At 37.6% G+C, this 25,602-nt stretch overlaps 1 protein-coding gene across 1 annotated transcript in view; it reads left to right on the top strand.

Annotated features, from left to right (window-relative positions):
* LOC5574852 (protein lethal(3)malignant blood neoplasm 1) overlaps nt 1-20,448 on the top strand; it is a 41,493-nt gene extending 21,045 nt beyond the window's left edge. Inside the window, 3 exon segments of the mRNA XM_021840572.1 lie at nt 18,743-18,863; nt 19,253-20,125; nt 20,128-20,448. Coding sequence (XP_021696264.1) covers nt 18,743-18,863; nt 19,253-20,125; nt 20,128-20,273 — 1,140 coding nt within the window. The 3' untranslated portion in view covers nt 20,274-20,448.
* Nucleotides 20,449-25,602: the final 5,154 nt, after the last annotated feature.

Raw genomic sequence — 25,602 nt, 5'->3', positions numbered from 1 at the left:
TTAATTTTTATTTGCGTTCAAGGATAAAAATTAAACATGAATTTCACTATCGAAAAAGGTGCTGATTTAAAAATGGAACAGTAATGTCTCTATGGGCAGTATTGTAAACAAAAACAAAAATAAATCATGATCAGCAACACTTAACAATTATCGGAGCTATTATTGGTTCAGAAAAAAAAAATTATTACTGCTACGCGAATATTTACTCAAGTATAAAAAAAAAAATTTTGGCAATTTCGATTATTAAATAAATAATTAATAAATCATACCATCACCACCGGATATGGCAATGTACACAAAATGTGGTTGGCAAATCAATGCAAATGCAAAACGAATATCTTTATTATTATTTGGGATTTTTTAGATATTTTCCAATTAGATTTTTTACTGTGTACTAGACCTTAATAAAAGCTTAATACGCGTTATTACCACTAATACTGTTTCGCTTACTAGCACACCTACAAACCAACCGAAGAGAAGAAGAAGAAAAAAAAAAAAAACACGCACACACAAACATATACGCGTGCTTTCACATTTTTCTCAATCGACCCACGCTGCTTAGTGAATGAACGGATTAATTGCTTTATCTCAGTGATCAAAAAATAAGTTTACCTATGGATGTGCTTCGAAACTCAGAAGGGGATCAGTATTGGCTGTTAAAAATTCCCGGTGATGGAAATTGTCTTTTTGGGTCCATAGTGCATCAAATGTTCGGAATAAGCCCTCGTAATCCTCTGTTCAACTCATACAGTTTGCAGCTACGGCAGACCGCAGTAAGCGTCATTTTATCTGATCCGGATTTCTACCATGCCACCCTAACCTCTACAGCAGACGAACTCATTGATACGGATGCTCCGATTGAAAGGAAGATCGAGATTTACCTGGAATATTTGAAGCTACCCGGATATTGGGGAGGATCCGAATCTTTCGCTGCTCTATCCAACCATTATAATGTCACCATTATAATTCATCAGAGCAACACGAAAATTGAGTTTTCTCCGGTAGAATTCTCCTCTACCAGCCCACCTCCGTGTTACCATGTGTATTATCGGGATGTTCAGGATTATCATGGAAACGATAGGACACATTATGATAGTGTCATATGTATCCGCCCAAGTAACCTTGCTTTGAACCAACGTATAACGGAGCACGTTCATCTGCCTAACCTGCCACCTGGGAGCCGAGTTTTAAGGTTCAATACACCTAGCGCCTCGACTTGTTCTTTGATACATCAGATTTGTGGCAATATCCCATCCGAAGAAATGTTGTACATTTTCCGTTGTTTGATAGCTGAAGAAGTGGAATATAATTCACGTAATCTCCTTCCCTTATTCGGTCTACCCTATGAATGCGAAGAGGATGTGACTCGTATTTCGTATCTATTCAAACTTGGGCGAATTGATAACGCGGAAGTCTCATTCAAGATATTATCTGCCTTGCTGAACATCTCTATTTGTGTATACACAGTGCCTAGTGGAACTGTTTGCTATAATCCTAGCAACCAATGTTCAGTAATTTCGTTCCACATTCTGGAAGATCTGCATAATCCAGACGGCCCATATGGTAGTCTGCTATTTCAATCTCCACCTATTGGGATAAATGACTCTGAACAATTGTTAGCAGCAGAACGTGTGTCGCGACGAATCCTGACCGAATCTCAAACGACCGAACATCCTTGTATTTCGATCGACCCCAAACAGGGACTCCGATTTGCTTCATGGAATGTTAATGGATGTCGAACTGAACTCAAACGAGAAGCTATTGACACTATCCTATTCAATCAACGAGTGCATGTCGCTCTTCTACAAGAGGTGAATTTGAGCTGCCAGTCAACAGCCACGTCAAATTTCAAATGGTTTCTTGGAGGAAGTACAATTTCTGGAAATAGACGTGGTTTAGCTATTTTAGTTCGCCGTGACGCAGACATAGTGGTGCAGAAACTAATCAACAGTGGACCCTATTTACAGAAAATTCATATTGATTATATGGTAAGTTACACTATAAGTTTTAAATAATTTCGCTAAAAATATATTAATTGTATAGGTTGCTTCTGAAGTCAAAAACGTAACGTTAATCAACGTACATGGACCGAATCGAATTGCCGACAGATTCTTTGCCAACCTTGGTAGGCTAGTGGCACAGCTTCCTAATAAAAAACGCCTGATTATTGCTGGTGATTTTAACAGTCATCTTAGTTGTAACTCCTTATCAGCTGACGAAGCACAACTTATTGGTCAGTATGCTGGTCATGAGCAATTTAATGAAAATGGTTCACAAATGAGACTGTTCTTGCAACTGTATTCTATGGCTGTGCGTAGTACTCAGTTTAATTCTAACGATAGCTTCAGATGGACTTGGACCAACGGAAGGAGTTCTACTCAGGTCGATCACCTTTTGACTCATCTCCATTCCGGTGTATACCTACGAAAAATGCAATGCTTCATGCCCGACAATGTTTCTGATCATAAACTACTATTGTGTAATATAGTAGACAATAGATCCAATCCCAGACCAGCTTTACTACAATGTAGCCGTGTTCGAGTCAAAAGTAATATCAACCCTTCGCATCTGAAGCTTGATGGTGTCCAGAAGAGATATCATGAGCGATTACAAGGCCTAACTTCTACCATCAATTCTACCGACAACGTAGAAGATATCTGGCACACACTTAAGAGTAAGATAAAGGATTCAGCTACTGCTGTCCTCGCTAGATCTTCCCCTGATTTGCCTAATAGAATGTGTCGACTTGCCTACGCTAGGCTCAAAAAGATGACTTTTTGGGCAGCTCGATCTATCCATCCAAAGTGGAGATATCGCTTACAAGATGCAAAGGAAGCTTTCAGACTTGCTATGAAGGAATCTGAAGAGAAGGACATTGAAAGTTTCTTCAAAAATTTACAGCATTATCCCGCGGGGGAGAGAGTGAACAGGACATTCAGATATTTGAAGAAGTACAAAAAGAAGGTTCAGCCCAAATTGAGCGGATGTACTATCCGTCTCGACGATTGGATCCCTGCTGCAGAAGATATCGTATTGATTCCTGACCCTCTACCTGAGTTACTTGGTTCCACAATTCCTCCTCCTCCTAGTCTTACTGAGATTGAACAGATTATTTCTGGATTGAAAAATGGCAAGTCACCTGGAGTAGACTCTGTGCATAATGAATATTTCAAATACTGCAATGAAGCCACCACCAAAGAATTACACCAACTATTGGCTAAGGTATGGGAAGAAAACAAGATGCCCGAAGAGTGGAAGCATGTTCTTGTTGTCCCAATTCCAAAGGTGAAGAACCCGAAAACTATCAACGAGTATCGCCGCATATGTTTAAGTAGTGCTGCCTACAAAGTATACGCTACGTGGATTTTAAGCAAGCTTCAACAAGCTGTAGGTCCTATAGGCTTTCATCAAGCCGCTTTTTTACCTGAGCGATCTACTGTAGACCATCTTCATACACTCCAACGCATATTGCAAGAGCGCTGGAATGGTGGAGTTCCCCTTTTACTTATGTCCTTGGATATTGAGAAGGCGTTTGACAGAGTGTCCTTAAGTTCGCTACCTGCCATATTAAGAGGTATGATAACAGAGGCGATAAATTAATACTAATATTACAGGTTTATTTTCTTTACACAGGAAAACGTGTTCCAGCTTGTTTTATAAACAGGATTCTGGAGTGCTTACGGGGAGAGCAACAGCAAGTCATGTGGAGAGGACAACTATCACGACCGATTCAGCGGACTCGGGGGATTAAACAGGGTTGTCCCTTATCCCCTTTTATATTTAACCTTATAATGGAGTCTGTCCTTGAATCTGTTCAAGATGAAGTGAACAGTTTGCGCCTAAATCAGACCGGCCATATCTCATTACCTATCATCCTAGCTTTTGCTGATGACCTAATCATAATCGTGGAAAAACTTGAAGACCTCGAACAGATTCTGCCTAAGTTGGTGGAATACCTTTCGTACGTTGGACTGGATTTGAACAATACCAAATGTAAGGTTCTTATTCGCGATCCAAACAACGAAGCTGCACCCGAGATAAATATCTGCGGAACAACCTACAAGACAACAGACCCGATGCGCTACTTAGGGATTTACTTAACTGCACGTTTGGATAGACCTCTGACTGTCAGAACACGGTGTAGAAATGCTGTTCGGGTTTCAAAAGCAATCATGGATTTTTTAAAGAAACACCGTCCCACCTGGCAGATTGGTCGTCTTATCTACGAAACAGTAATAGCACCTGCAATGCTTTATGGAACTCAGGTGGCAGTTCTAACGAAGTATAGTCGTAGGTCAATACGCGGATATGAGTCACAGATAGTTCGAGGCATGTCATCATTATGTCGAAGTACTAATGGCTCCAATCTCCCACGCTCTGTAAACGGTCTGCTTCAGAAGCGTAGAATTACCAAAAAAGCTAGAATGTATCAGATGCGCTGGTGGGGGCATGTTCGCAGACGTGATACAACCCATCCATTACGTTGTGCTGCCCGTTTGCAGGCCCGTAAATTACGTTCCTGTCGACCGGGATTCACTTGGTGGGATTCCATTCGACAAAATATGCAACGATATGGAGATTATTCTTACGAACATTGGAAGGAATTGGCACTCGAGAAAGAAAATTTCAACAGAAAACTTCTGGATATTTACGACCTTGAAGAGTCTGACTGTAGTGATTTGGGTAAGGCAAATCTCATCATATTTTACACCACCAGAGGTATGATGTTCCATTTTTTCTTACAGAGATCCTGTCCCAGCACAGTCAATTGGAATGACATTCGCTCCGATTTGCTAGCAGATATAGCAGCTCATCCGTTGTTACTGAACACTGATTCCCTTCTTCGCTTACTGAGAAATGAGAGAAAACGTATTTAATCCGCCTATATCGTAATGTTTGATAAGGAATACACACAATATGTACATTTAAAGCAATCTTTGTTATGATACACAACACATACCCTCCAATGAATTCTTATTGGAAACTGCATCATATTTATGTTTATACATAGCGCGAATGACAACAAACAGATCTATTTACTCCACACTCTACCACAGATATCACAACATCTAATAATCTTTGCATATGCCACCACCACATATAACGTGCACGAGACCACTATTACAGCTTTAAATTCACTCGTTTTCTTTTATGCTTCCGATGCTTCATCTTCACTTATTTGATTGAGATAGAAATCTTATGTTGGAAAACGTTCCTCGTACCACAAAACCGGTTTAAATTTGTAATTCGAGGCATTTGCTAACAGTTACAGTACTTAGAAGTGTACTAATTGACAATATAAAAGTTTTGATAATTTGATGCTTAAACAATATAAAAATTCAAAAACCTTTTTGACTACCCTAATGGGGTAACTTGCAACAGCTATTTTGATCTCAATTGTTTGATATTTTTTTACCGTTTATCATCGAAAACACATGAAAAGGCAAAATCTATATAAATAAAAATGGAGTGGTGTTTGTATGTCACGAAATAACTTGAGAACAGGACATCCGATCTGCACAATTCTTTCACTGTTGTCTTCTTGAAGGGCTCCGACGTGTTCGTATGACGGAATAGTTTAGGGAAGTTATCGGAAAATTTGGTAAAACGAGGGAGTACTAATATGTAATTTTGTATAGGAGATACCATGACATTTTTCAACAGCCTACTTGATGACTTGATGGCAAGACGAAGTTTGCCGGGCCCACTAGTTGAACATAAATTTGTTCACTAACTACCGCAATTAATTTAATACACGTTTGGTACTAAATATTGAAAAATTTACATAAATCGCATTATTATTAGATTTAGATTTATTTTATTCATGAAAATAATGAACAAAATTGAAAATCTGTGCAAAACTAACTTGCAGATCTGCCATTGGGGACTTTCTGCATGAAGTATGCTAAAAGTTGTTTTTGAACACCAATAGAGACCATTTTAAAATATACATATCAATATGTGATACGTCGCTTTGATTTGAATTTTTATAAACAATAAGTTATGTGAAGCATATCCTAAATTTCAATTGTATTTGTAGAAAAGTTGCATCAAATCGTTTTAATGGTCTTCCAATTATTGTCAAGACTTATAATATGCTAGAATATTCCCGTGTGGACACCCTATGCAATACTAATGAAGTTTTCAATCAAATTGGTTTAATACTCATAAATCAATCAATAATAATTAGTTTTGTAAGAGTACAGTAGCTGTTTCTTATTATCGTCATACTTTTATTGCAGAAAATTATTATATGATCATAATAACACGATATAGGTTAAGTTTTCAATAGTGTACTTAAGGTAGCACTGTGTGTTGCATGTTACCCCACATCAGGGGTGGCATGAAAAATGTATAGGGGCCCAAATAGCCGTAGCGGTAAACGCGCAGCTATTCAGCAAGACCAAGCTGAGGGTCGTGGGTTTGAATCCCACCGGTCGAGGATCTTTTCGGGTTGGAAATTTTCTCGACTTCCTTGGGCATAGAGTATCTTCGTACCTGCCACACGATATACGCATGCAAAAATGGTCATTGGCATAGTAAGCTCTCAGTTACTAACTGTGGAAGTGCTCATAAGAACACTAAGCTGAGAAGCAGGCTCTGTCACAGTGGGGACGTAACGCCAGAAAAGAAAGAAGAAGATGAAAAATGTATACTTTTCGTCTCTCCTGATCCCAGAAAACCAAATATTGATAAAATGTATACCGCGTGGTATTCTTCACGTGGCGATTAGGATACTAGATGGTTTTTGTTTCATCAGAATCCTCCAAATTTTCATCCATATAGCTTTGAAGTTGATAATTTTTGCAAGTTACCCCGTTTGACGGTACCCTTCTTACCCGACCTGACCCAGTGATCCACCGGAATAACTCCGACCACAGGAATATTTCCGCATTGCTCTGTCCACTTCTAGCAATAAGATATGTGTACCACTATACTGACAAAAAATCATTTGAATCTATTAAAAATTCGCCGAGCGGTGAGATTTTTAGAATTTTTGCTTTTACTCAGGCCTATACGGGTTAATGATAACAATTCTCAACGTACAGTTACGTGTCATGCGGCGACCGTAACTTCTATAAGCGATCAATAGGGTGATTTCAAAACTGAAAAGGCATGGCTGTTTTTCAGTGGTAGTAAAAACGAAACCATGAAGCACCATGAAAGATGAACTAAACACAATCACATTACGCTTGATTTCTAATCACTACTTTTCCGATTCAGTTTCTTAATTGCAAGTAACTTCCCAGACAACCAAAATGTACGTATAACGAAATCACCTGGAGGCTTTGTATGTGCAACATTTCACTTATAAGATGTCGCGAAAAGGCCTTCTACGTACAAAAGTGAAGGCGATATGCGTGCATATATTATGTGATGAATAATAACATACATTGCGAGTGTATAAATATTCAACCTAACTAACCTATAATCTTATGCGACTTAACGTATGATAACAAATGTTGATTTGACAGCTGCTACGGATTAATTCGACTTACTTTGTACGAGTGTACGGGACGAAGCAAAATGTATAAATGAACTCAGAAAAAAGTGTTTTATGCGAGGAAACTCATAAATCCGGCGAGTTTATCCACGGTGTTTTGCAGGTTTGATGTAATTAGTACGAATAAACGACTTATAACGTGAACTTTCATGCGATTTCCGGTTGTCTAGGTTACGTTTTTTCATTATTTTCCATACGTTTTGACAGTTCTTAACAACCATTCTTCCATGCGCTTGTGTTGGAAGCTTGAGAAACTAACGTAGCGTGACCAATGAGTGGAATACAAACATCAGTGTCGCTGCTCGGCGGCTAGTGAGAGAAACTGAATGTTCGAAAGGTTATTGTCTGTATATTTTGCCGCTAACTGCATTTCAGAACGATGTAAGCAGTTGTTACGCTATTAGAAAGGTTTTGGCAAGCGAAGGAGCAGTACGGATCAAATTACTCCATCGACGAACAACGCTGCGACCACGACCAAATAATTGGTAACTACAAGGTGGCTGCGCTTCGTCGTTTCCTGCTATTGGAACGAAAACTCTCCAAAGATAATACTTTATTGGCGCAATATCATCACCGATTTCATCAGGGAGAATGTAAAGTATCCCTTGGGCACATCACATCAGTGCCACACCTCGCGATGAGGATGATCCGAGGGATTGATACCTTCCGCACCATCGAGTTCTGAAAGATTCCAGATTCCACTACACACTTAAAATAAATCGCAGTATCCTGTGAAATAAATCACCGAAATTGAACTGTAAACAACAAAATTACAGATTTTCCTGTGAAATCCACTATTTTACCGACAAAATCCGTGAAATCAACTATTTTACCGGAGAAAATCCGTGAAATCTATTATTTTACCGGAAAAAATCCGTGAAACAAAAAAATTTACTGTTACCCTGTGAAATACTAACGAACAGTTCGGTAACAGCATTATTTTCACCAAACTTCTGTGAAATCGTGTGACAGTCGCTTTGGCAGGCATGAGCTTCCTTTTGTTGCAGTTTTTGCACACCACTAACAAGCAATGTAAGCTAGCCTAGTGGTAGCAAGCCTACTTCCTGATCGGTAGGTCGGGAGTTTGATCCCCGGTCTGAGCCATTTTCTTATTTTTCTTTATGATTTCGTTCAAAGATTTTACAGATTGTTCGGTGATTTTTCACCGAAGCTTCAGCTGTTGAGATTACGGTGAAATTTCACCGTAATCCGTAATTTTTTTTAAGTGTGTACGAAGGTGAGAGTCGTTTTTGATGGGTCTTCGAAGACGAGCTCAGGACACTCTCTGAATAACTCCTTGTTTGTCGGACCTGTCGTTCAAGACGATTTGTTGAGTCTGCTTATCCGATTTTGGAAATTTGCGATCGGCTGTGGTGGCTGACAGATGTACCGCCAGATTGTGAGGCACAAACAAGATCGCTCGTTGCTAAAGATTTTGGCTAATCATGTCGCCGAAACCCAGGCTCTTTTCCAAGGTTCACATTGGCAGCATATTTCTGTGTGTCGGATACTGTTTCCGCTTCTGCAACTTTGCTCGTAATAACACTAAAATATGTTCCAGCAAGGTTCTCTCCGTCATTGAGTTACATAATGCTAAACTAGCGCTTGCAAAGCTAGTTCAAAGTGAGGTTTTCCCCGAAGATCTGCATCGGTTGGAAAAGGGACAAATGGTTTCGAACAAATCTTGCCTTCGTCTGCTGAACTCTTTCATTGACGCAGATGGGTTGATTCGCGTCGGTGACCTTTTGAGGCTGTCCAACGAATCTTTCAATATAAAGCATCAGATTGTTATTCCTGGATTTCACCCCTTCACGTAACTACTTTTGAACCACCACCATTGCAAGCTTACTGCTGAAAGAGTTAAGATGACCTTGTCGGTCGTTCGTGATGAGTTCTGGCCGCTAAATGTTGCTCGCAAATCTAACATTTTCGTCTTCGTTTGTTTGATTACTTGACTGTTTCGTTTGACGGCGGAACAAGCCGCAGCATTTGTACTCCAATAACGGTACGAATTTGAGTGAGGCGAAAAATGAACAGCACGCACTCTACACTATGCTTCAATCTGGTCCTGACAAACAGGAAATGATCTAGGTGTTCTAACCCTAGCGCACTTTTTGGTGAAGAATATGATCCGCCCCCGAATTCGACGTTCGAAATGTGCCATTCAACCGTCTCAGTCAATATCAAACTCTTCCGAAGTTTTCTCAACTTTCTTGACAGCGGTGGCGAGATGAATATTTGAAGGAACTGACTGCACGTCAGGGACCTCGTTGTCGTGAAAGGTAAATAATATCCTCCTGCCCTCTGGCCATTGGCCCGCATCACTGAAGTTCATCCAGGACTCAATGAAGTGACTCGAGCTGTGAGTCTTCGTACGCCGTCTGGAGTTCTTAAAAGAGCCGTCTGCATGATTTGTCCAATGGAATGTGCTACAGAAGAGTAAGATGCATATCTTATCTTCATCTATCTATCTATCTTATATAAATAAAAATGGAATGATGTTTGTATGTCACGAAATGGCTTACGAACGGGTGAACGGATCTGGATGATTCTTTCTCCGCTATGTTCGTCAAGGGTTCCGACGTGTTTGTGTGTATAAAAATCCAGGAAATTTACCAGGAAAGTTGGAAAAACGAGAGTGAACGGAACTGTAATTTTGTATGGGACTATGGACCAATGCACGAGTTCACTAATTTGACGTTTGAGCGGTGCCGAATTCATTCGTTGCCATGGCCACATAAATAACACGGCACCGCTCAAACGTCAAAGAGTGAACCCGTGCATAGGTCCATTCATAGCACTATTCAACAGCCTACTTGATGGCAAGACGAAGTTTGACGGGACCACTAGTATGCAATATTTTTTAAAAACGTTTAGTTGAAATTCGCAAATAGTTTGCAAAAGATGGCCGGTATTATGTTAGGTTAAAAATTGAATTACACTAGTATCTGAAATATTACACGGACTGAAAAATGTCAACCTCTCACTTCTTTTCTTCTTTGATGCTTGTCGTTTTGTGCCATTGAAATATACTTAGTTAGAACAGAGAGCTTATCACATGTGCAAGTCTCAATGCGTGGTCTATCCGAAAAATCGCCAGTTTGCCAGAATTTTTACCCATCTCGAAGATTATCATGGCCGAATAGAATTTGCGTTGTCAGTTAGTGCCAAAATACGTCAATCTGCTAGATTGAAGCGATATTCTTTCGACCGTCGCCCTTCCACGATCCACTGAGGTTGATGAGAACCTGTATTGAGCAAACGGCCACATTACATCCCGTAGTAACACGCTCCCAGAAACTCAAAGGTCACTTAGCCACCCGTCCGATGCCCATCAATATGCTTTGGGAGAAAAACTATAGAAGAAAAGCTAATGAGTCAAACGGATGAGCCAATTCATTCATGATGTTTTGGATGTTAAGTTGGGTGAACTACAAATCAAGCATGAGTAATGAGAATTTGGCATTTTCGCAACTCTGGGCGTATATTTGAGGAATAGTAATAAATATTCTATGCGTGTTAAAGTATCTAAAATGATACATGAAGTAGTTTTGAAGAAGTCTTTCATTTCCCAAAACTTAAACCAATTTTAAAAAAAATCTGGAAATTCGTGAAAGTTTTTGAGGATAAGTTTGAGAGTAGTTTTAATGAAAATACCTAAAGTAATTACTGAATATTCTTTAAAAGCCTACATTTCAACATTGGAAAAAAATCAAAATATATCCTTAAAACAAACTAATCAAAGAATTTTTTAAATATTCAGAGCGGAATACTTATTAGGAGATCTAAAAATACTATTTGATGGATTCCTTCATGAATGGATTACTTTTTTGAATTACTTGTAGTTCTGGTGGCAACACCCATTGCAGAATTTTGGTTGGTTTGACATTGTTAATTTTCGGCAGATTCCTTGCAAGACCTTGCGGTTCTTGTTGAATTCCATCAATAATCATGGGTAAGAATCTAAGTTTATTGAGAACAAGACTGGTTTTCAGTTTGAGTGCAAGAAATCTACCATGACACACTTTTTTATAAATATTTATGTTGGAGACAATCTTTGAAAAACAAAATAATAAAAAATATTAAACTTCGTAACGAATCGGTCAATTATAAATTTATTTTCGGATGCCAATGACATCGACCGCTCTTTTTCAGCATCTCTTTAGCGACGCGCAGGCCACTTACATAGCCACTTACATAGTAAACACACCCTCTGTCGCAAATGATTCTTCCCATTCCATGTAAGTGCAAGAAAAATCGTTAATCGTTAAGCGAGCCTTTCCGGCTTGCAGTGACAGCTCAATTGATGGACCTCGCGAACCTCATTTATGTACCACTCCATCAATATTGATCAGGTGCACAACTACAATGAGTACCGGTTCTAGATGAGTAATGAATTTCTCTCCAGCATCGACATCGATGACACTCAGCCAGCACTGAAAGCTGAATGTCACCATTATCGCTTCATTTGTATCCGCTTAACATTGTCAATCGCAATGTAATCTTCACCGCCTCTGTCCCTTGTTTATGTGCGATTCTGGAAACGTTTCGTTTTCCGCTCATAATGATGTATGATAATAAGCGTCGCTTCCTATCACGGTAAAACTTATGAAAGTGACTGAGAACATGGTTCTGTCAACGGCTGGAGATGCAGTAGAAGACTATAAATTAGATTACTCAATAAAATTGATCACCTCGTATGTCAAAGAACATGGATCACCCCATTTTCTGAGAGTCTCTATTCAAGTTGGTGACATAATATTTTGCTAACGGCTGAATTAATGTGCCCATTGAATACGAATGTAGGCCAAAATGAATAGCAAATCGGATCAAGCACACTGGAGCTCGACAAGACAAATCTGGAGCTCTATTAGCATACAGAACGCTATTCTCTGTCTTTTTTGACATCAAACACAAATTCGGTGGCACGCTTAATAAGCCATAAAACTTGAATAAATAAACGTTCTAAATATAAGTTTTCCGAGTTAAGTGTATGGATCATTTGGCTGATGGCAATGTTTTGCGCGATTTTACTCATACGTCAATTAATGGTTAACATATCAACAGAGGGAATACGTAGATGTTAGCGTTTCAATGAGGAATTTCGTAGCCTCATAATAGTCGAATAAAATCTTCCGATGAATCCAGAATGTTTGTGAGCAAAATTTATAGTTTTATTGACCTGTCGGTTGAGATGATAAACAATCAGCTCTTGAGACCTTTTCTCGTTTGGGACAACGCAAAATTATTGAGTGGCCTCCAGCACGTATTCTGTGCATCGTAATGATTGAAGTAAGGTATTTGTTTTTTCTTATCGTTCGATCAGTGAAATGAAAAAGCACCGCGGATAGTATTGATTCTGCGTCTTTTTTTACAGCGTTCCATATCACTTTACTTTGTTCTACGTGCTAAATGACGTTTGAACCTTTTTTAATCTGAACGATGTGCAAATTAGCGGGGTACAAATTAAAAAGTGTTCAGATTAAAACTGGTCAAACCAACAGGGGTATCCGGTAAAGTAAAATAAGCACACTTTTCATGGATCATATTTTGACACAAAAATAATGCAATTTACTTTATGAAATTCCCTAAAAGTTATAATACACGACATTTTGCTTTATTTGTTTCTTTAACTGCGGAGTGTTTTACAAACAAATGTAAATGGAAGTGATTGTATTCAGTGTTTCACCCACTGGCAGACTTAAGTGGGCTGGTCACTCAGTACGAATGCCTAAGAAAAGAGGTTGTTCTCTTGTTAGATAGAGATATGGATACTGGTGGAGATTAATTGCCTTATGAAACGTTGCGAATGCTGACCATCCCGAAATTAATATGCGCGTACGAAAGCCCTTAGTAGTTAGTTGGATATGGCAAAATAGGGAAACTTTTCTATACTTTAAACAATGATAATGGGCCAAGGGCTTCTTAGCCGTACGATTAGTGTCACCAACACATTTATCAGAATCGTACTAAGGAGTGTGGGCTCGATTCCCGCCTCAGGCCGAAAAACTTTCCGATAGGAATGGTTTCCACCTGTGCCACTGGGCGTTGCATGCTAGACCGTTGTCTAGTGTGGTGCTTCCTTCAAAGGGCAAACAGCCCACTGGAAGCATTAACGTGCAGTGTCTTTAGAAAATCACAGAAAATTGGCTTAATTTGTTCTTTTCTTTTGTTTTTAATATGTAATAATATTCTTTTTTGTTTAGGCAACACAATCAACCTAGTTAACATATTGTATTTCATTTTCTGCAACAGTTCAAAGTTCGGCAAGCGAATCGAATTCACAATTAAAGTATAAAAATACATATAAACCTAATTTTACACTCAAATTATAAATTATATAAAATAATTCGTGGCATTTTAAGATTGCAACGATTTTCGCCTGAAATTATTGATCTATTTTTTAATTTATCACAACGGAGTGCATTACGGAGTCCAAGCCAAGTTTGTTTTCGCGCGTAAGGTACCCCGGGGCAAGTGAGAATCTGGGGTAAGTGGGACGTTTCGTCATAGCTTAGAGTAAAGTGGGGCAAAAGTTCGAGTGGGGTAAGAGTTTCTTTTTAAGATTTCTAGCTCAATTCAAAACAAATCTTATAAATGTCATGGTGGTTCGAATGCTATTCAAGTAAGTGACTTTCACTTCAAATATCATAAAAATCGATTAAGATTTGGATGAGTTATGGCTATTTGTTGTTTTTCGACGTGAATATTGTAATTTTTGGTCAAACTTTCGTTGCATGGAACCAATTGAAGATAAAATCTTTTTCAATATTTTATGTAAGGGCGTTTCAAGGCCTATCATAAGGTTGATTTGAGGTGTATTAATTTTTGCATAAATGCTTGAAAACAATTTTTGGCCCATAGTGGGGCAAAAGTTCGAATCAGCGGGGCAAAAGTTCGACCCATGTATAAAATCACGGAAAAATTTGCAAATTGCCTAAAATCCACATATTATCTTCAAATTTAGTAACATTTGTCTGATCGTGTGAAAATTGTCACCAAAATTTTACATTTCCACTTAGTTTTGCGAAAAAACTGCTATTTTTGAGTATATTACAATTAACTCGGTTTTGGGCAACTTTTTGATGAAAATTTAGTGTGTATTTTTCGTTAAACTTAAGTTTACGGCTGGTGTAAGGTATGCTTGTCATAAAAGGATCGATATTTTGTGTTTTAGCCAGCGAACTTTTGCCCCACACTAGATTCGAACTCTTGCCCCACCGGTGGGGCAAAAGTTCGAATAAGACAATCAATTTTGAAACTGTTATAACTAAAAATGAGTAAATATTTTGACACAAGTTTGTTCAGCAAAATTATAGCCAATATGTTGAAAGTTCACTGTATGGTATTTGTTTTGTTTTAACTGCTATTGTTTTCCTGGAAACTTTGATTATACCACTAAGGTCGAACTTTTGCCCCACCTTACTCTACTTAGAAAAAGTTTTTCATGGGGGTATTCTTCTAGAAAGTTGAAGATACAATGGCAAGGAATGTATTAAGTACAGAACATATTGTTATTTTTATTACCATGGGGTTCATGTAACAGTTGTCAATTCAGCGCTATTTTCAACTTGCATGATAATTTGCGAAACGTTTCACGTCTTGCATTGACTCGCAAAACATACATGTGTTATAAATCGAATTTCCATCAGCAAGCTACAACTTCAATTATTATTACAAGCTGCTTACGATAAACCAGTATTCTGTTTTCATTTCATATGAAATTTTCGATGGTCTAACATACCCCAAAATATCTTTGTACCCGGGGTAAGTGGGAACTATCAAAACAAAAACCAGAATCAAAACTTTTCGTAGACGTTTCATACATTTTCCTAGAGAGTAGCACTAAAACATTCAAACAAATGATTTTTATCAAAAAAGATAAATCTAAAATTACTTAATTGCATAAGAGGGAGAAGAAATGTGTAATTCTTCTATATGTTTTTTATTATTTATTTTTTATTTTTGGAATACGACTTTGAAATTGAACAAGCACAAAGATGAAATTTGAAATGCATCATGAGAAAGATCATTTTTCTATCTTATTTGAACTTTATTTGTTATTTCTACCAAATTTAGTAGTGACGGAAAACAATTCCACCCTATTAAGCGATTTTCTACTATGCATATAAGTAATAACAAAACATATTTTTAATTCCGGCAATTATTGATGGTTTATGTGCTAATTTGTGATTAACAACTTATAAATGATATATTTTGAACATGTTTAATTCCTCTTTACGCTTTTATTGACGTATTTTCAGTTAATATTAAATGCGAGGTGACATACTATTAAATGAACGTTTTCTTCCTAAAGCGTTACGTATTTATGGTTGATCCCTTATGTACATCAAAAATGTACTCGAAATGAAAAATATATGATTTATCAATCCTTTTATTGTAATGGTTGACTTACTGATGTGGATTGACGCATGAAACTGGATGTGTCCCACTTGCCCCGTTTAGCGAGGCAACTGCGTCCAATGGCTCATTCTAAAACTTTCTTCCAAGGTTTTCACAATTTCGAAATTATTCGATTAGTTTCATGCACACACCAGCAAATATGTTGCCAAAACGTGATTGTGTTGTTGGATTTGAAAAATATTGACATTTGAAAATGTTATTGAACAATTTGTTTGAACTAACGTTTTTTTCGTTCCCACTTGCCCCGCGGTACCTTAATCGGATTGATATTCTATCCCAGTTTTTGTGTTGATGCTAAGATTGTGTCTTCAGTCGAGGATGGATTACCAACTGGTGAGCTCGTTTCATGCTTGTGATAACATAAATATTACATTTATTTCATTGCTAAACAAACTATTGACGATAAGTGTCGGCTTAAGTTCGTATTTTTGTTTTATTAAAAACATTGAGATGCACGTACCTATTCTCTTATTTACTTGTCGCAATTACTAAAATTCACTTTTTAAATTAACGCTACATGCATCGCATCACCTACTAAGGACCTGGGATCGAATCCCATCCCCGACATAGTCACTTATGACGTAAAAAGTTATAGTGACGACTTCCTTCGGAAGGGAAGTAAAGCCGTTGGTCCCGAGATGAACTAGCCCAGGGCTAAAAATCTCGTTAATAAAGTCAAATCAATCAATCAAGGTGAATCCTGAGAACATATAGCTATTGACCCTTCAACTTACAAAACACCTTCTTCTGAGAACCATGGAGATGCAGAGGTGATCTTGGTCTTTAGTAGCAATAGACGAAACACTAATATTCCTTCCCTTTCCGGAATCCCGTAAGGACGTAGCCGGCACCACTATTGACATTACTAAGTTTGGAGTCCTCAACTGATACATTATACATTGAATTTGGTATGCTACACCTAAGCTACTTCTGTTGGTTCCCTGTGCAATTTTGATTATTCCAGTCAATCACGGAGTAGCAACTACGTTTTACGATTGTGCAACGATTGATTTCCCCGAATGTCATTTCTCCGAATGGCAGTTCCCCGGATGACCCATATTCCTGAAAAGTGATGCAGTTCGAAAAGGTGTTGAAATAGTCTCTAGTGATAGGATGCTGAACTAGAAAGAACAATAAGCAATCAAAAGAAGGAGATATTTGATAATTCTCGACAGAACACATATTGCCAAAAATGCTGAGGACGGAAAAACTCGAAATAACGCCAATCCAATAAACAAGGGTGCATATCCGATGATCGGTTCGTTCACCACCTTGAAATGTAGTAAGTAATGACAAATATGAGTGCTGAAAACTTTTCGGGGAACTGCGCTTTTCGGTGAAACGGAGTGTTCGGAGAACTGACGTTCGGGGAAACAACATTCGGGGAATCAACATTCGGAGAAGAGTAGCACAACCACGTATTACACACGCCTTTCACTCCGAGGACCTGGGATCGAATCTTATCCCCGAAATAGTCACTTCACATTTATGTTATAGTGACGACTTCCTTCGGAAAGGAAGTAAAGCCGTTGGTTCCAAGATGAACTAGCCTATCTTATCAATAAAGATAGAGAAAAATACGTATTTTACGGTCCTCAATACCCGAGGAGGAAGAAATAACTCACAATAACATATGAATACCATATTTTGGTATCATACCAAAATTAGGTATTGTTCAGAAGTTAATACCTCAATGTGGTATTATTAACGTATTGAAAAGAAATGTTTAAAACAATCAAAAATACTTAATTGAGGTATTTGCCAGCTATTGAAGACTGCTGGAGGTATTGAACTATTATTGAGAAATTTCACTTTTATATGAAAATCCATCATGTATTATTTAGGTATTACAATACCTGATCTAGTTATCAATTTGGTGTTAGTAGAACATGCATGAGATATTATTTGAGGTATTTTACCTCTTATGCAGGGCTCATTCATACCTCATTCAGGTTGTTAGTATTGGAAATTCTCTGGTATGGAATTCCTCAGTTTGGTATTCAGTAGCACTTTTCTTCTGCTCGGGTGCTTATGCTTACTTTTTTACCGAGTAAAGCTCCAAGATACTCATCATAGCATTCTGAACAAAACTTATTCTTTAAAAAAATGTTAAGAATCAAAGGAATTGTATTTAGAATGTATTTATACAAAAAGGCTGACAGCATTTCCTTTGATAGATTTTTTAGTGAACCAAGCAGTTTGCATTGCTGAGTTCTTAATAATTTACATAAGAATGCAATGAAGATAAAATGCAACGAAATTTATGTGAATGATCTTTTTATCGTCCGATCATTTCTGAAGATTCTCAAACCCAAACAGAGAAAACCACAACAAACCATTATCCACACCTTCTCCATATTCTAAACAACCATATTATTATCAACTTATCCCATAAAAATGTCACTCTCACCGGTCCATCACAGTTAGTCACAACTCCCGCCGACGCTTTTTTGAACATGTTGTGTCCCGGTGGGATAACTCGTCACCCGGAAAGCACATTCCCCCCAGACTAGATTATTTTTAGTGCTGATTTTGTGTTTGCATTGGTGTATTTCGAATTTTGAAGTGCTTAGTTGCAACTTTAAGTTGTGCTTATTTGCATTTTGCTAGTAATGTATTGCTAATTATTGGTTTTTTTCTTGGCGTATATCAAAATTTAAGTGCTTGTTTGTATATTTTTAATGCGAGGGTGAGTGTATAAATTATATATTTAATTATATTATTGGCTACTTTTTGATAATACACAGAGTGTTCCCGTTCCTTAATTGCTCCTTAATTTGACTGTCAATCCTAAACTATCTTTACCCTCTGCAGATTCACATCGTTGTGCTGGTGTCCCTGGTGCGGGCGGCATCCAAATACTACGATGGTCCCATCCGGCCTTACGAATTCGGTTTCAACATCGAAGGTCATCAACATCGGAAAGAGTCGAAAGGTAAACCAGCAGAGAGAGGGAGGCCCATCCCATATGCGTCGATTAGAATAACCTCCAACGTTTTTAGTGTGGTTCATGATGTCATGGACGTTGATGCGCACAGGTCGCTAAATTTGGAAAATGGTATCTAAATGTGCGATGTCTTATCAAATTTCATGTGTTGAATTAGAAACCTATGCAAAGGGGTGTGAGGTTGACTGAAATAGTTGTCACATTAGATCAGTGATTCCCAACATTTTCAAAGTTGCAACCTCTACACATTTAGAAGAATTAGCGTTCATATACTTCGAAAATCTTCAATGTTTTGTCAGGAATCATTGAATGTTCAAGACAAAACTTTTTAAAATTGCAATCCAATAATTTTATCATTTCTTCAATTACCATTACAGACATAAATGGCATCGTTATGGGAGAGTTCGGCTTCATCACAGCTGACAATGTGTACCACGTAACGGTTTATGCCACCGACGAAAATGGAAATTTCAAAATTGTCAGCATGAAAAACTACAAACTGGGACCGACAGCTCCCCCAACAACCACCAGTGCACCTACGACTACACCCAGTACAACAACAACCACATCGACCACTCCGCAACCTTTTAGAATTATAACCACTGCCAACCCACAAGTAACTCCAAAGTCTTCGGGTTATGCTGCCTGCTCGGGATGCAAAATTCCGGAAACGACAACTGTGAAACCCTCAACGGAACCATCACTGCCAGAAACCAGCACCTTGTATGTTCCTCCGTTCAAAATAGTGAACAAGAACGACATCGAAAGCGTTACAACGACCAGCAAACCGATCACTACCACCCCTAACGAAAGCCCCAAATCTTCCCCAGATGAAACACCTCAAAAACTCGTCGATAATCCGTCCGCTTCGAAAGCTCCCAGCTCGAAAGAGTCGACAAAGCCTCAATCCCCCGAAGATATGCAATCGGTCAGCAAAACACCGTCAACTCAATCACTCCAACCACCACCCTCTGACGGAGGTGGAGGCAGTGCTAAACCCAACGAAGCTTCCAATGCAAAGCCAATTTCTTCCAAACCTACCTCCTCATCAGCAAGTGGTGGAAACACGTCCAGCTCTGGAGGCAAACTTGACCACATCAACACCGCCAACATGATGATTCAGCATATCCTCAACGGACTCCTCTACCGGTTCAATTACACCGTCGGTTATCATGGCCACCACGAGCAAGGAGACCGCCAGGGCAACAAGGAAGGAGGATACTTTGCCGTTGGCCGGGATGGCATCCGGCGGGTGTCACCTACAAAGCGAACGAGTTTGGATTCCAGCCGCACATCAAGTTCGAAAAGGTGAGCCCAGAGGAAACTCCGCGGGAGGAAACGGAGAAGCAGGCCGGACTCAAAGGATTCGACTTTAAGTGGTTCTGGGGCGAATCGTGATTGAGTGAAAGGAGAACCAGTCCGAATTAGGTGATATATTTTTAAGATTTAGCGTGTAAGCATCGTTGTAAAAGAATAATACTCAGAGTCCCGTTTCGACTTGTACATAATCATATTTATAGCGCATGTTCGATATTATAGTCTAAATTTTGCGAAATAAAAAAAACATTGCAAATGATGGCATTGATCTAGAAAGAAACTGGATAGAAAAAGGCTCTAAAGACCAGGGAAATACAACTCAAAAATCATATGGTCGGGACTCAACTAAGGCGCACTAAGTACCAAGCAAAAATCCCAATTATTAGATACACTTGAACAAAACATACATGTGTACTTATTTTATTATCATGATTATCAGTTATATTTGAAACAAATTGTTAACGCCATATAGAATATATTAAGGTACAAAAAAACATCGCAAAACAACTAAGAGCCTTGTATAGGTCTATATGCACATAAGATTTTGCTTTTGTCAATTCAAATCGTACTTCTTTTTCTTGGGATTACGTCCTCATGGAACAAAGCCTGCTTCTCAGCATCAATGAGCATTATCACAGTTATAAACTTAGAGCTGTCTTTGTCAGGCATGGCTTTTCGTTTTAGCCGCGCAAGAAATCCTGAAAAATTTATCCAAATATCCAGATTTTGTTTTGAATACTTTAAATTATTTCAGGAAAGATTAGTCTAACATTTTTTTCAAGAATATTTCTTGCAGAAACTTAGGAAGAAATATCTTGAGAAATTTGCTTTGGATTCTGCAGACTAATTCTTGGTAGTGTAAATTTCAAAAAGTAGTATAGTTACAAAATTAAAACCAACAACAATTTGAATGAAACCCTGAAAAGCTTTATTTTGCCTTTAATCTAATTTTCAATGTATACTTGGAAAAAATCTTGTTGCAATATTTGGAGGAATTCTGAGAAAACAAATTCATAAGGAAATTATAACATTTATTGCTGGAAAAACAAATAAGATATGTTTGACGTGAACTTTGTTATAATATAAGTATTTCTGGATAATTACTTGGCTTTATTCGAAACTTCAAAAATACGGAACTCTATACAAATGTTTGATGAACTTTGTAAGAAATCCTTTAAATAACTCCAGGAAGAGTGACTAAATTCTTGGAAAAATCTCTGATGAAAAATGCCTGGGAAAATTCTAGCAATAATTGTTGTAAAATCTTTTCATATTTCATTACCTGGAGTAATTCCTAGAAGTTGAATAAATCATTAGTCATTACGCGTGGAAAAAATGGATAAATTTTGAGTGATATCATGGATTGCTCAGGTGGGGTTCAAACTCGCTACTCTTGTATGTTAGAGGAGTACTTTACCAATAAAACTATCAAGCCACTTGGTTACTCAACAACTCAGCAGGTGGCACGTTTCGAATTCAAATCCCAACAGTTCACGCAGACCCTTCTCATAACCTATATCCAACCACCTCATGTAAACTATGAACATACGCGCAGAGCGAGTTCAATTCATTATGTGATTTATAATGCTATATTTGTCATATCCGAGCAAGATTGCTTGGAAAAATATACAGGAATATAAATTCCTAATCATAATAATTAGATAATTTTCAATTATCTGAAGAACTTGGCAAACTTCGTATAAGAAGCTGAATCAGCATTCCTGTAATTGCCAGGATAATATCTTAAAACTACTCATGGCAAATTACTGTAAAAATCTTTGGAGTATTTTAAGGGAATCCACAATGACATAAGAGACCAATCAAACCAGGAATACCTCTGAGAACATCTTAAATCATTTTAAGATGTTCTCCGAGGAATTCCTGGTTTGATTTTTTTTTTTCTTTATTAATGACACTTTACACCAGAAGCATTCGTGTCAAGACTCATGGTTTGATGATTTCCAAAAGAGTTCTCACAGGTTACTCAGAACAAATTTATTGATTTTTTTCCCTGTTCGGATGCGCCACTGGGACCATTGTTTAGATCTATTGTGGCATTACCCGTATCCTTAGTGAATAGTGCATGTCGCATTACTCCATTTCCATTAAAAGGTAATGAAGCCGATTTCTGTACAGTTCTTGTTTTGATTCCTCAGAGATTTATACAAACCGAATGTGATGAAAAGGTCCCGCTATTTACACCCTTCATAGAGACTTATATCTCAGCGAAGGCGTACCCCTTATCAAACATAATTTCTGAGGAATCAAATCTGTACTACTGATATTTGACCATGCAACGGAACTCTAGTCCCATCCTTGTTTCGCTTTTAGTTTAGTCCCAAAACATACCAGAAAAAAGCGGCTTTGTACTAGCAGCAAAACCATATCAAGCTAGAATATTTGTTTAGTAATCAGATTTCACATGAGTACTTGAATTACCCAGTACTCAAAAGTCCTGGCTTCAAGTGTAGTCTCGGGACTGACCAACTCCGAGTCTTTAACCATCTGCTAGGTAAAATAGATTCAATTTCAGTAACTGTTGCCGCCAGTAACAAGGACTTTGTACCGTGAATCCTTGAATTACCAGAACATCTTACCCTAGCCCGACAAACAAAATGAGACTAGGGTTCAAATTGGTATATTTTACCCCGTAACGCACCACGAAAAGAACTATTTGAAGAACCTTGAGAGCAATTTGAAAAAAAAAATCGAATAGATTGTTTAAAAAATGAACTTTGTTAAATATATTTTGGAAATTCTCGGATGGAATCAAGGAAACTTCTAGAAATAATAAATTAAGAAACAGACAAATATCTTGATATATTGCTGAGGAGTCGAAGGAAAAATTCGAGTAACACCAAAGAACAATTTCTAGAATTAATTTTTGGTGTGCTTATGGAGAAAATTCCTTGAACAATAAAAAAATATATATAGTGAAAAATAAAAATGAATCCTATAAAGAATTCCTAAAGAATAAGTAGGAGTCATCTCCTATCACATTTCTTGGCAATTTTTTAAGGAATTCCTGGATGTTTGGTAAGGTTTCCAGCAGATGTTGGATTCCTAGAGTTATCCATTAAGTTTATCGTGACGCATGACAAAACATGAATTTCGAAGATCATCTTTTGAAAATACAAAAAAAAATATATTCAGTAGGGGCAACAGCCCCTACTTTTCCTCCTCTGGATACGCCCATGGTACCATTCAATTCCAAATAGACTCAGCCGAACTGACCATATAGACCTCTGCACTGTTTTGATTTTGTATGGAATTTTGACTTTTACTGGCCTTGTTGTTAAAAAATTTCATGAAGGAGTTACAGTGACAGCTACAGTTGCAGAGCCCCATGGGCCACTTCGATACTTTCAAAACAGGGCGCGGGTCACTGAGTGTGCTTACAATATTTTGACTGATCTCAAAAAACAGTACAGGTCGGACTCGATTATCCGGAGTATCGATTTTTTTTTTCACTCCGGATAATCGAATCCTTCGGATAATCGAATCACTAAGAAAAAAAAATGGAATCTTCGATAAAAGAACTTAAATAATATCTTTTTTTTGTTGTTTCATTTATATGATGCGGTGGTGTAGCCAGAAATTATTTTTAGGACCAGTAGGGGTCTTTACAAGAAAACAAATTTTTTGACCAGCATACACAAAAAACACTTTTTCAAACCCCCCTTTTCTTAAATACGTTCAAAACTGCAATACCATTCATATTGTATATTGCAATACCAAATTATCTCAGATGTATGCATAAAAATTGAAAAACAAGAACATCAAAAACCAAATTCCGGATAATCGAGTCTAAAATTCTGGATAATCGAATCCCGGATAATCGAGTCCCCGGATAATCGAGTCTCCGGATAATCGAGTCCGACCTGTATTATTTTTCAATTTCACACAAAAAAAATCACGAAGGAAGTGCCAGGTTTGTTACAAATTTACACGTCAAATCATGGGAAATTACAATAAATAGTATAAGTTTCCACTACACATCGTATAATCCAGCATAAGCTGTATCCGATTTCGGGATAATTCGCATAAATTAACGATGTAATTTACACGAAGTGCTACGTAAATTTGCGACAAGCTTGACATTCCTTTTATATGCATGATTTCATGCTAAAGTTTACATGCTGGTTTAATTTTAAGCTGGTTTTGACAACACCGTGCAATAAAACTATCCTTTAAGTTTTCTAAAGTTCAAATATACTCAGACAACCGAAAATCGCATGTTTACGGTATTTACGGTAAGTAATCGTATAGTTGTTGGTGTTCCTATAGTTGCGGTAATTCTATGTATTCTGAATTAATTACATCAGCCACAGAAGCGAAACAATTGACAAATTGATTTGTTGTCACACGAAATAGTTGAAAACTAAGTTTAAATTGCTTCAAAATGACTGAAATATACTTGAATTTTTGGCAGTTCTATCAAGAGTTGTGATAAAGTGCTCCTATAATAGAAGATTCCATAAGAAAACAAGGGATACTACAACTGAAGAAAAACAAATCATTATTCCGCAACTGAAGGAACAGTGTACCAGATGGAGGTATTGTTTTTCACTTACATGGTGTTAGTTCCTGCGATGAAATTATTTTTCTCATTAAGTAAATGGTCGTTACCGTAAAATCGGGTGTAATTGATCAGTAGGGTGAAATTGATCATCGTATCACACGATTCTATCTATTCGTAATGGAGTACAAATATCAATGTAAGTTGCAGTAAATGAACGTTGCTTGTCGTAATTATTGTCGAATTGTGTGATTTTTTTGCGTTAAAGAATGTTCATTTCTATGAAAATAACGTAAAATTTCAAAATCATGCACGGTGCAGTATTGCCAAACACCTATGAACTTCTATTAATAAGCAAGGATTTGAACATGGTATAAACCTAAAAGTTTGTGAGGATGCTTGAGATATATCCCCAAACCAGATTTCATCACCAAAACTCGTACCAATTTGCTCATATGGTTGAAAAAATTGAATTTCTGTTAGATATCATTGAATTCCTTAGGAAATTGCATACATTTAGGCGTTTCCGCGTTATTCTTGAAATTTAACTATTCGTTATTTATATGAATATTGCATTGTTAAGAATTTTACAAGGATATTCGGATTCAGGGAGCTCAAATTTATCAAATAGAGTTGTTTTGGAAACTAACAAAAATGGTATTGACAAGTGATCAATTTCACCCCGAAATGAGTTCCTCTGAATTTTTATTTTAGAGGTATTTGTTAACACTAAAATCACATTTGTTAGAATTTTTTTTTACGTAAGTCGATGAGGCTCACCTTCGTACTTGTTTTCCTGCATTTAGTTGTTTGGCATTGTTAACATTATAGAAAACAGACTAGAAGAACCGTGAAAAATGATCAATTTCACCCGAAATTACGGTACTTCCC

The sequence above is a fragment of the Aedes aegypti genome, chromosome 2, assembly GCF_002204515.2.
Source record: "Aedes aegypti strain LVP_AGWG chromosome 2, AaegL5.0 Primary Assembly, whole genome shotgun sequence".
Taxonomy (NCBI): Eukaryota; Metazoa; Arthropoda; class Insecta; order Diptera; family Culicidae; genus Aedes; species Aedes aegypti.
Note: the sequence above shows the minus strand (reverse complement) of the source record. Positions and strands in the feature narration are given on the sequence as shown.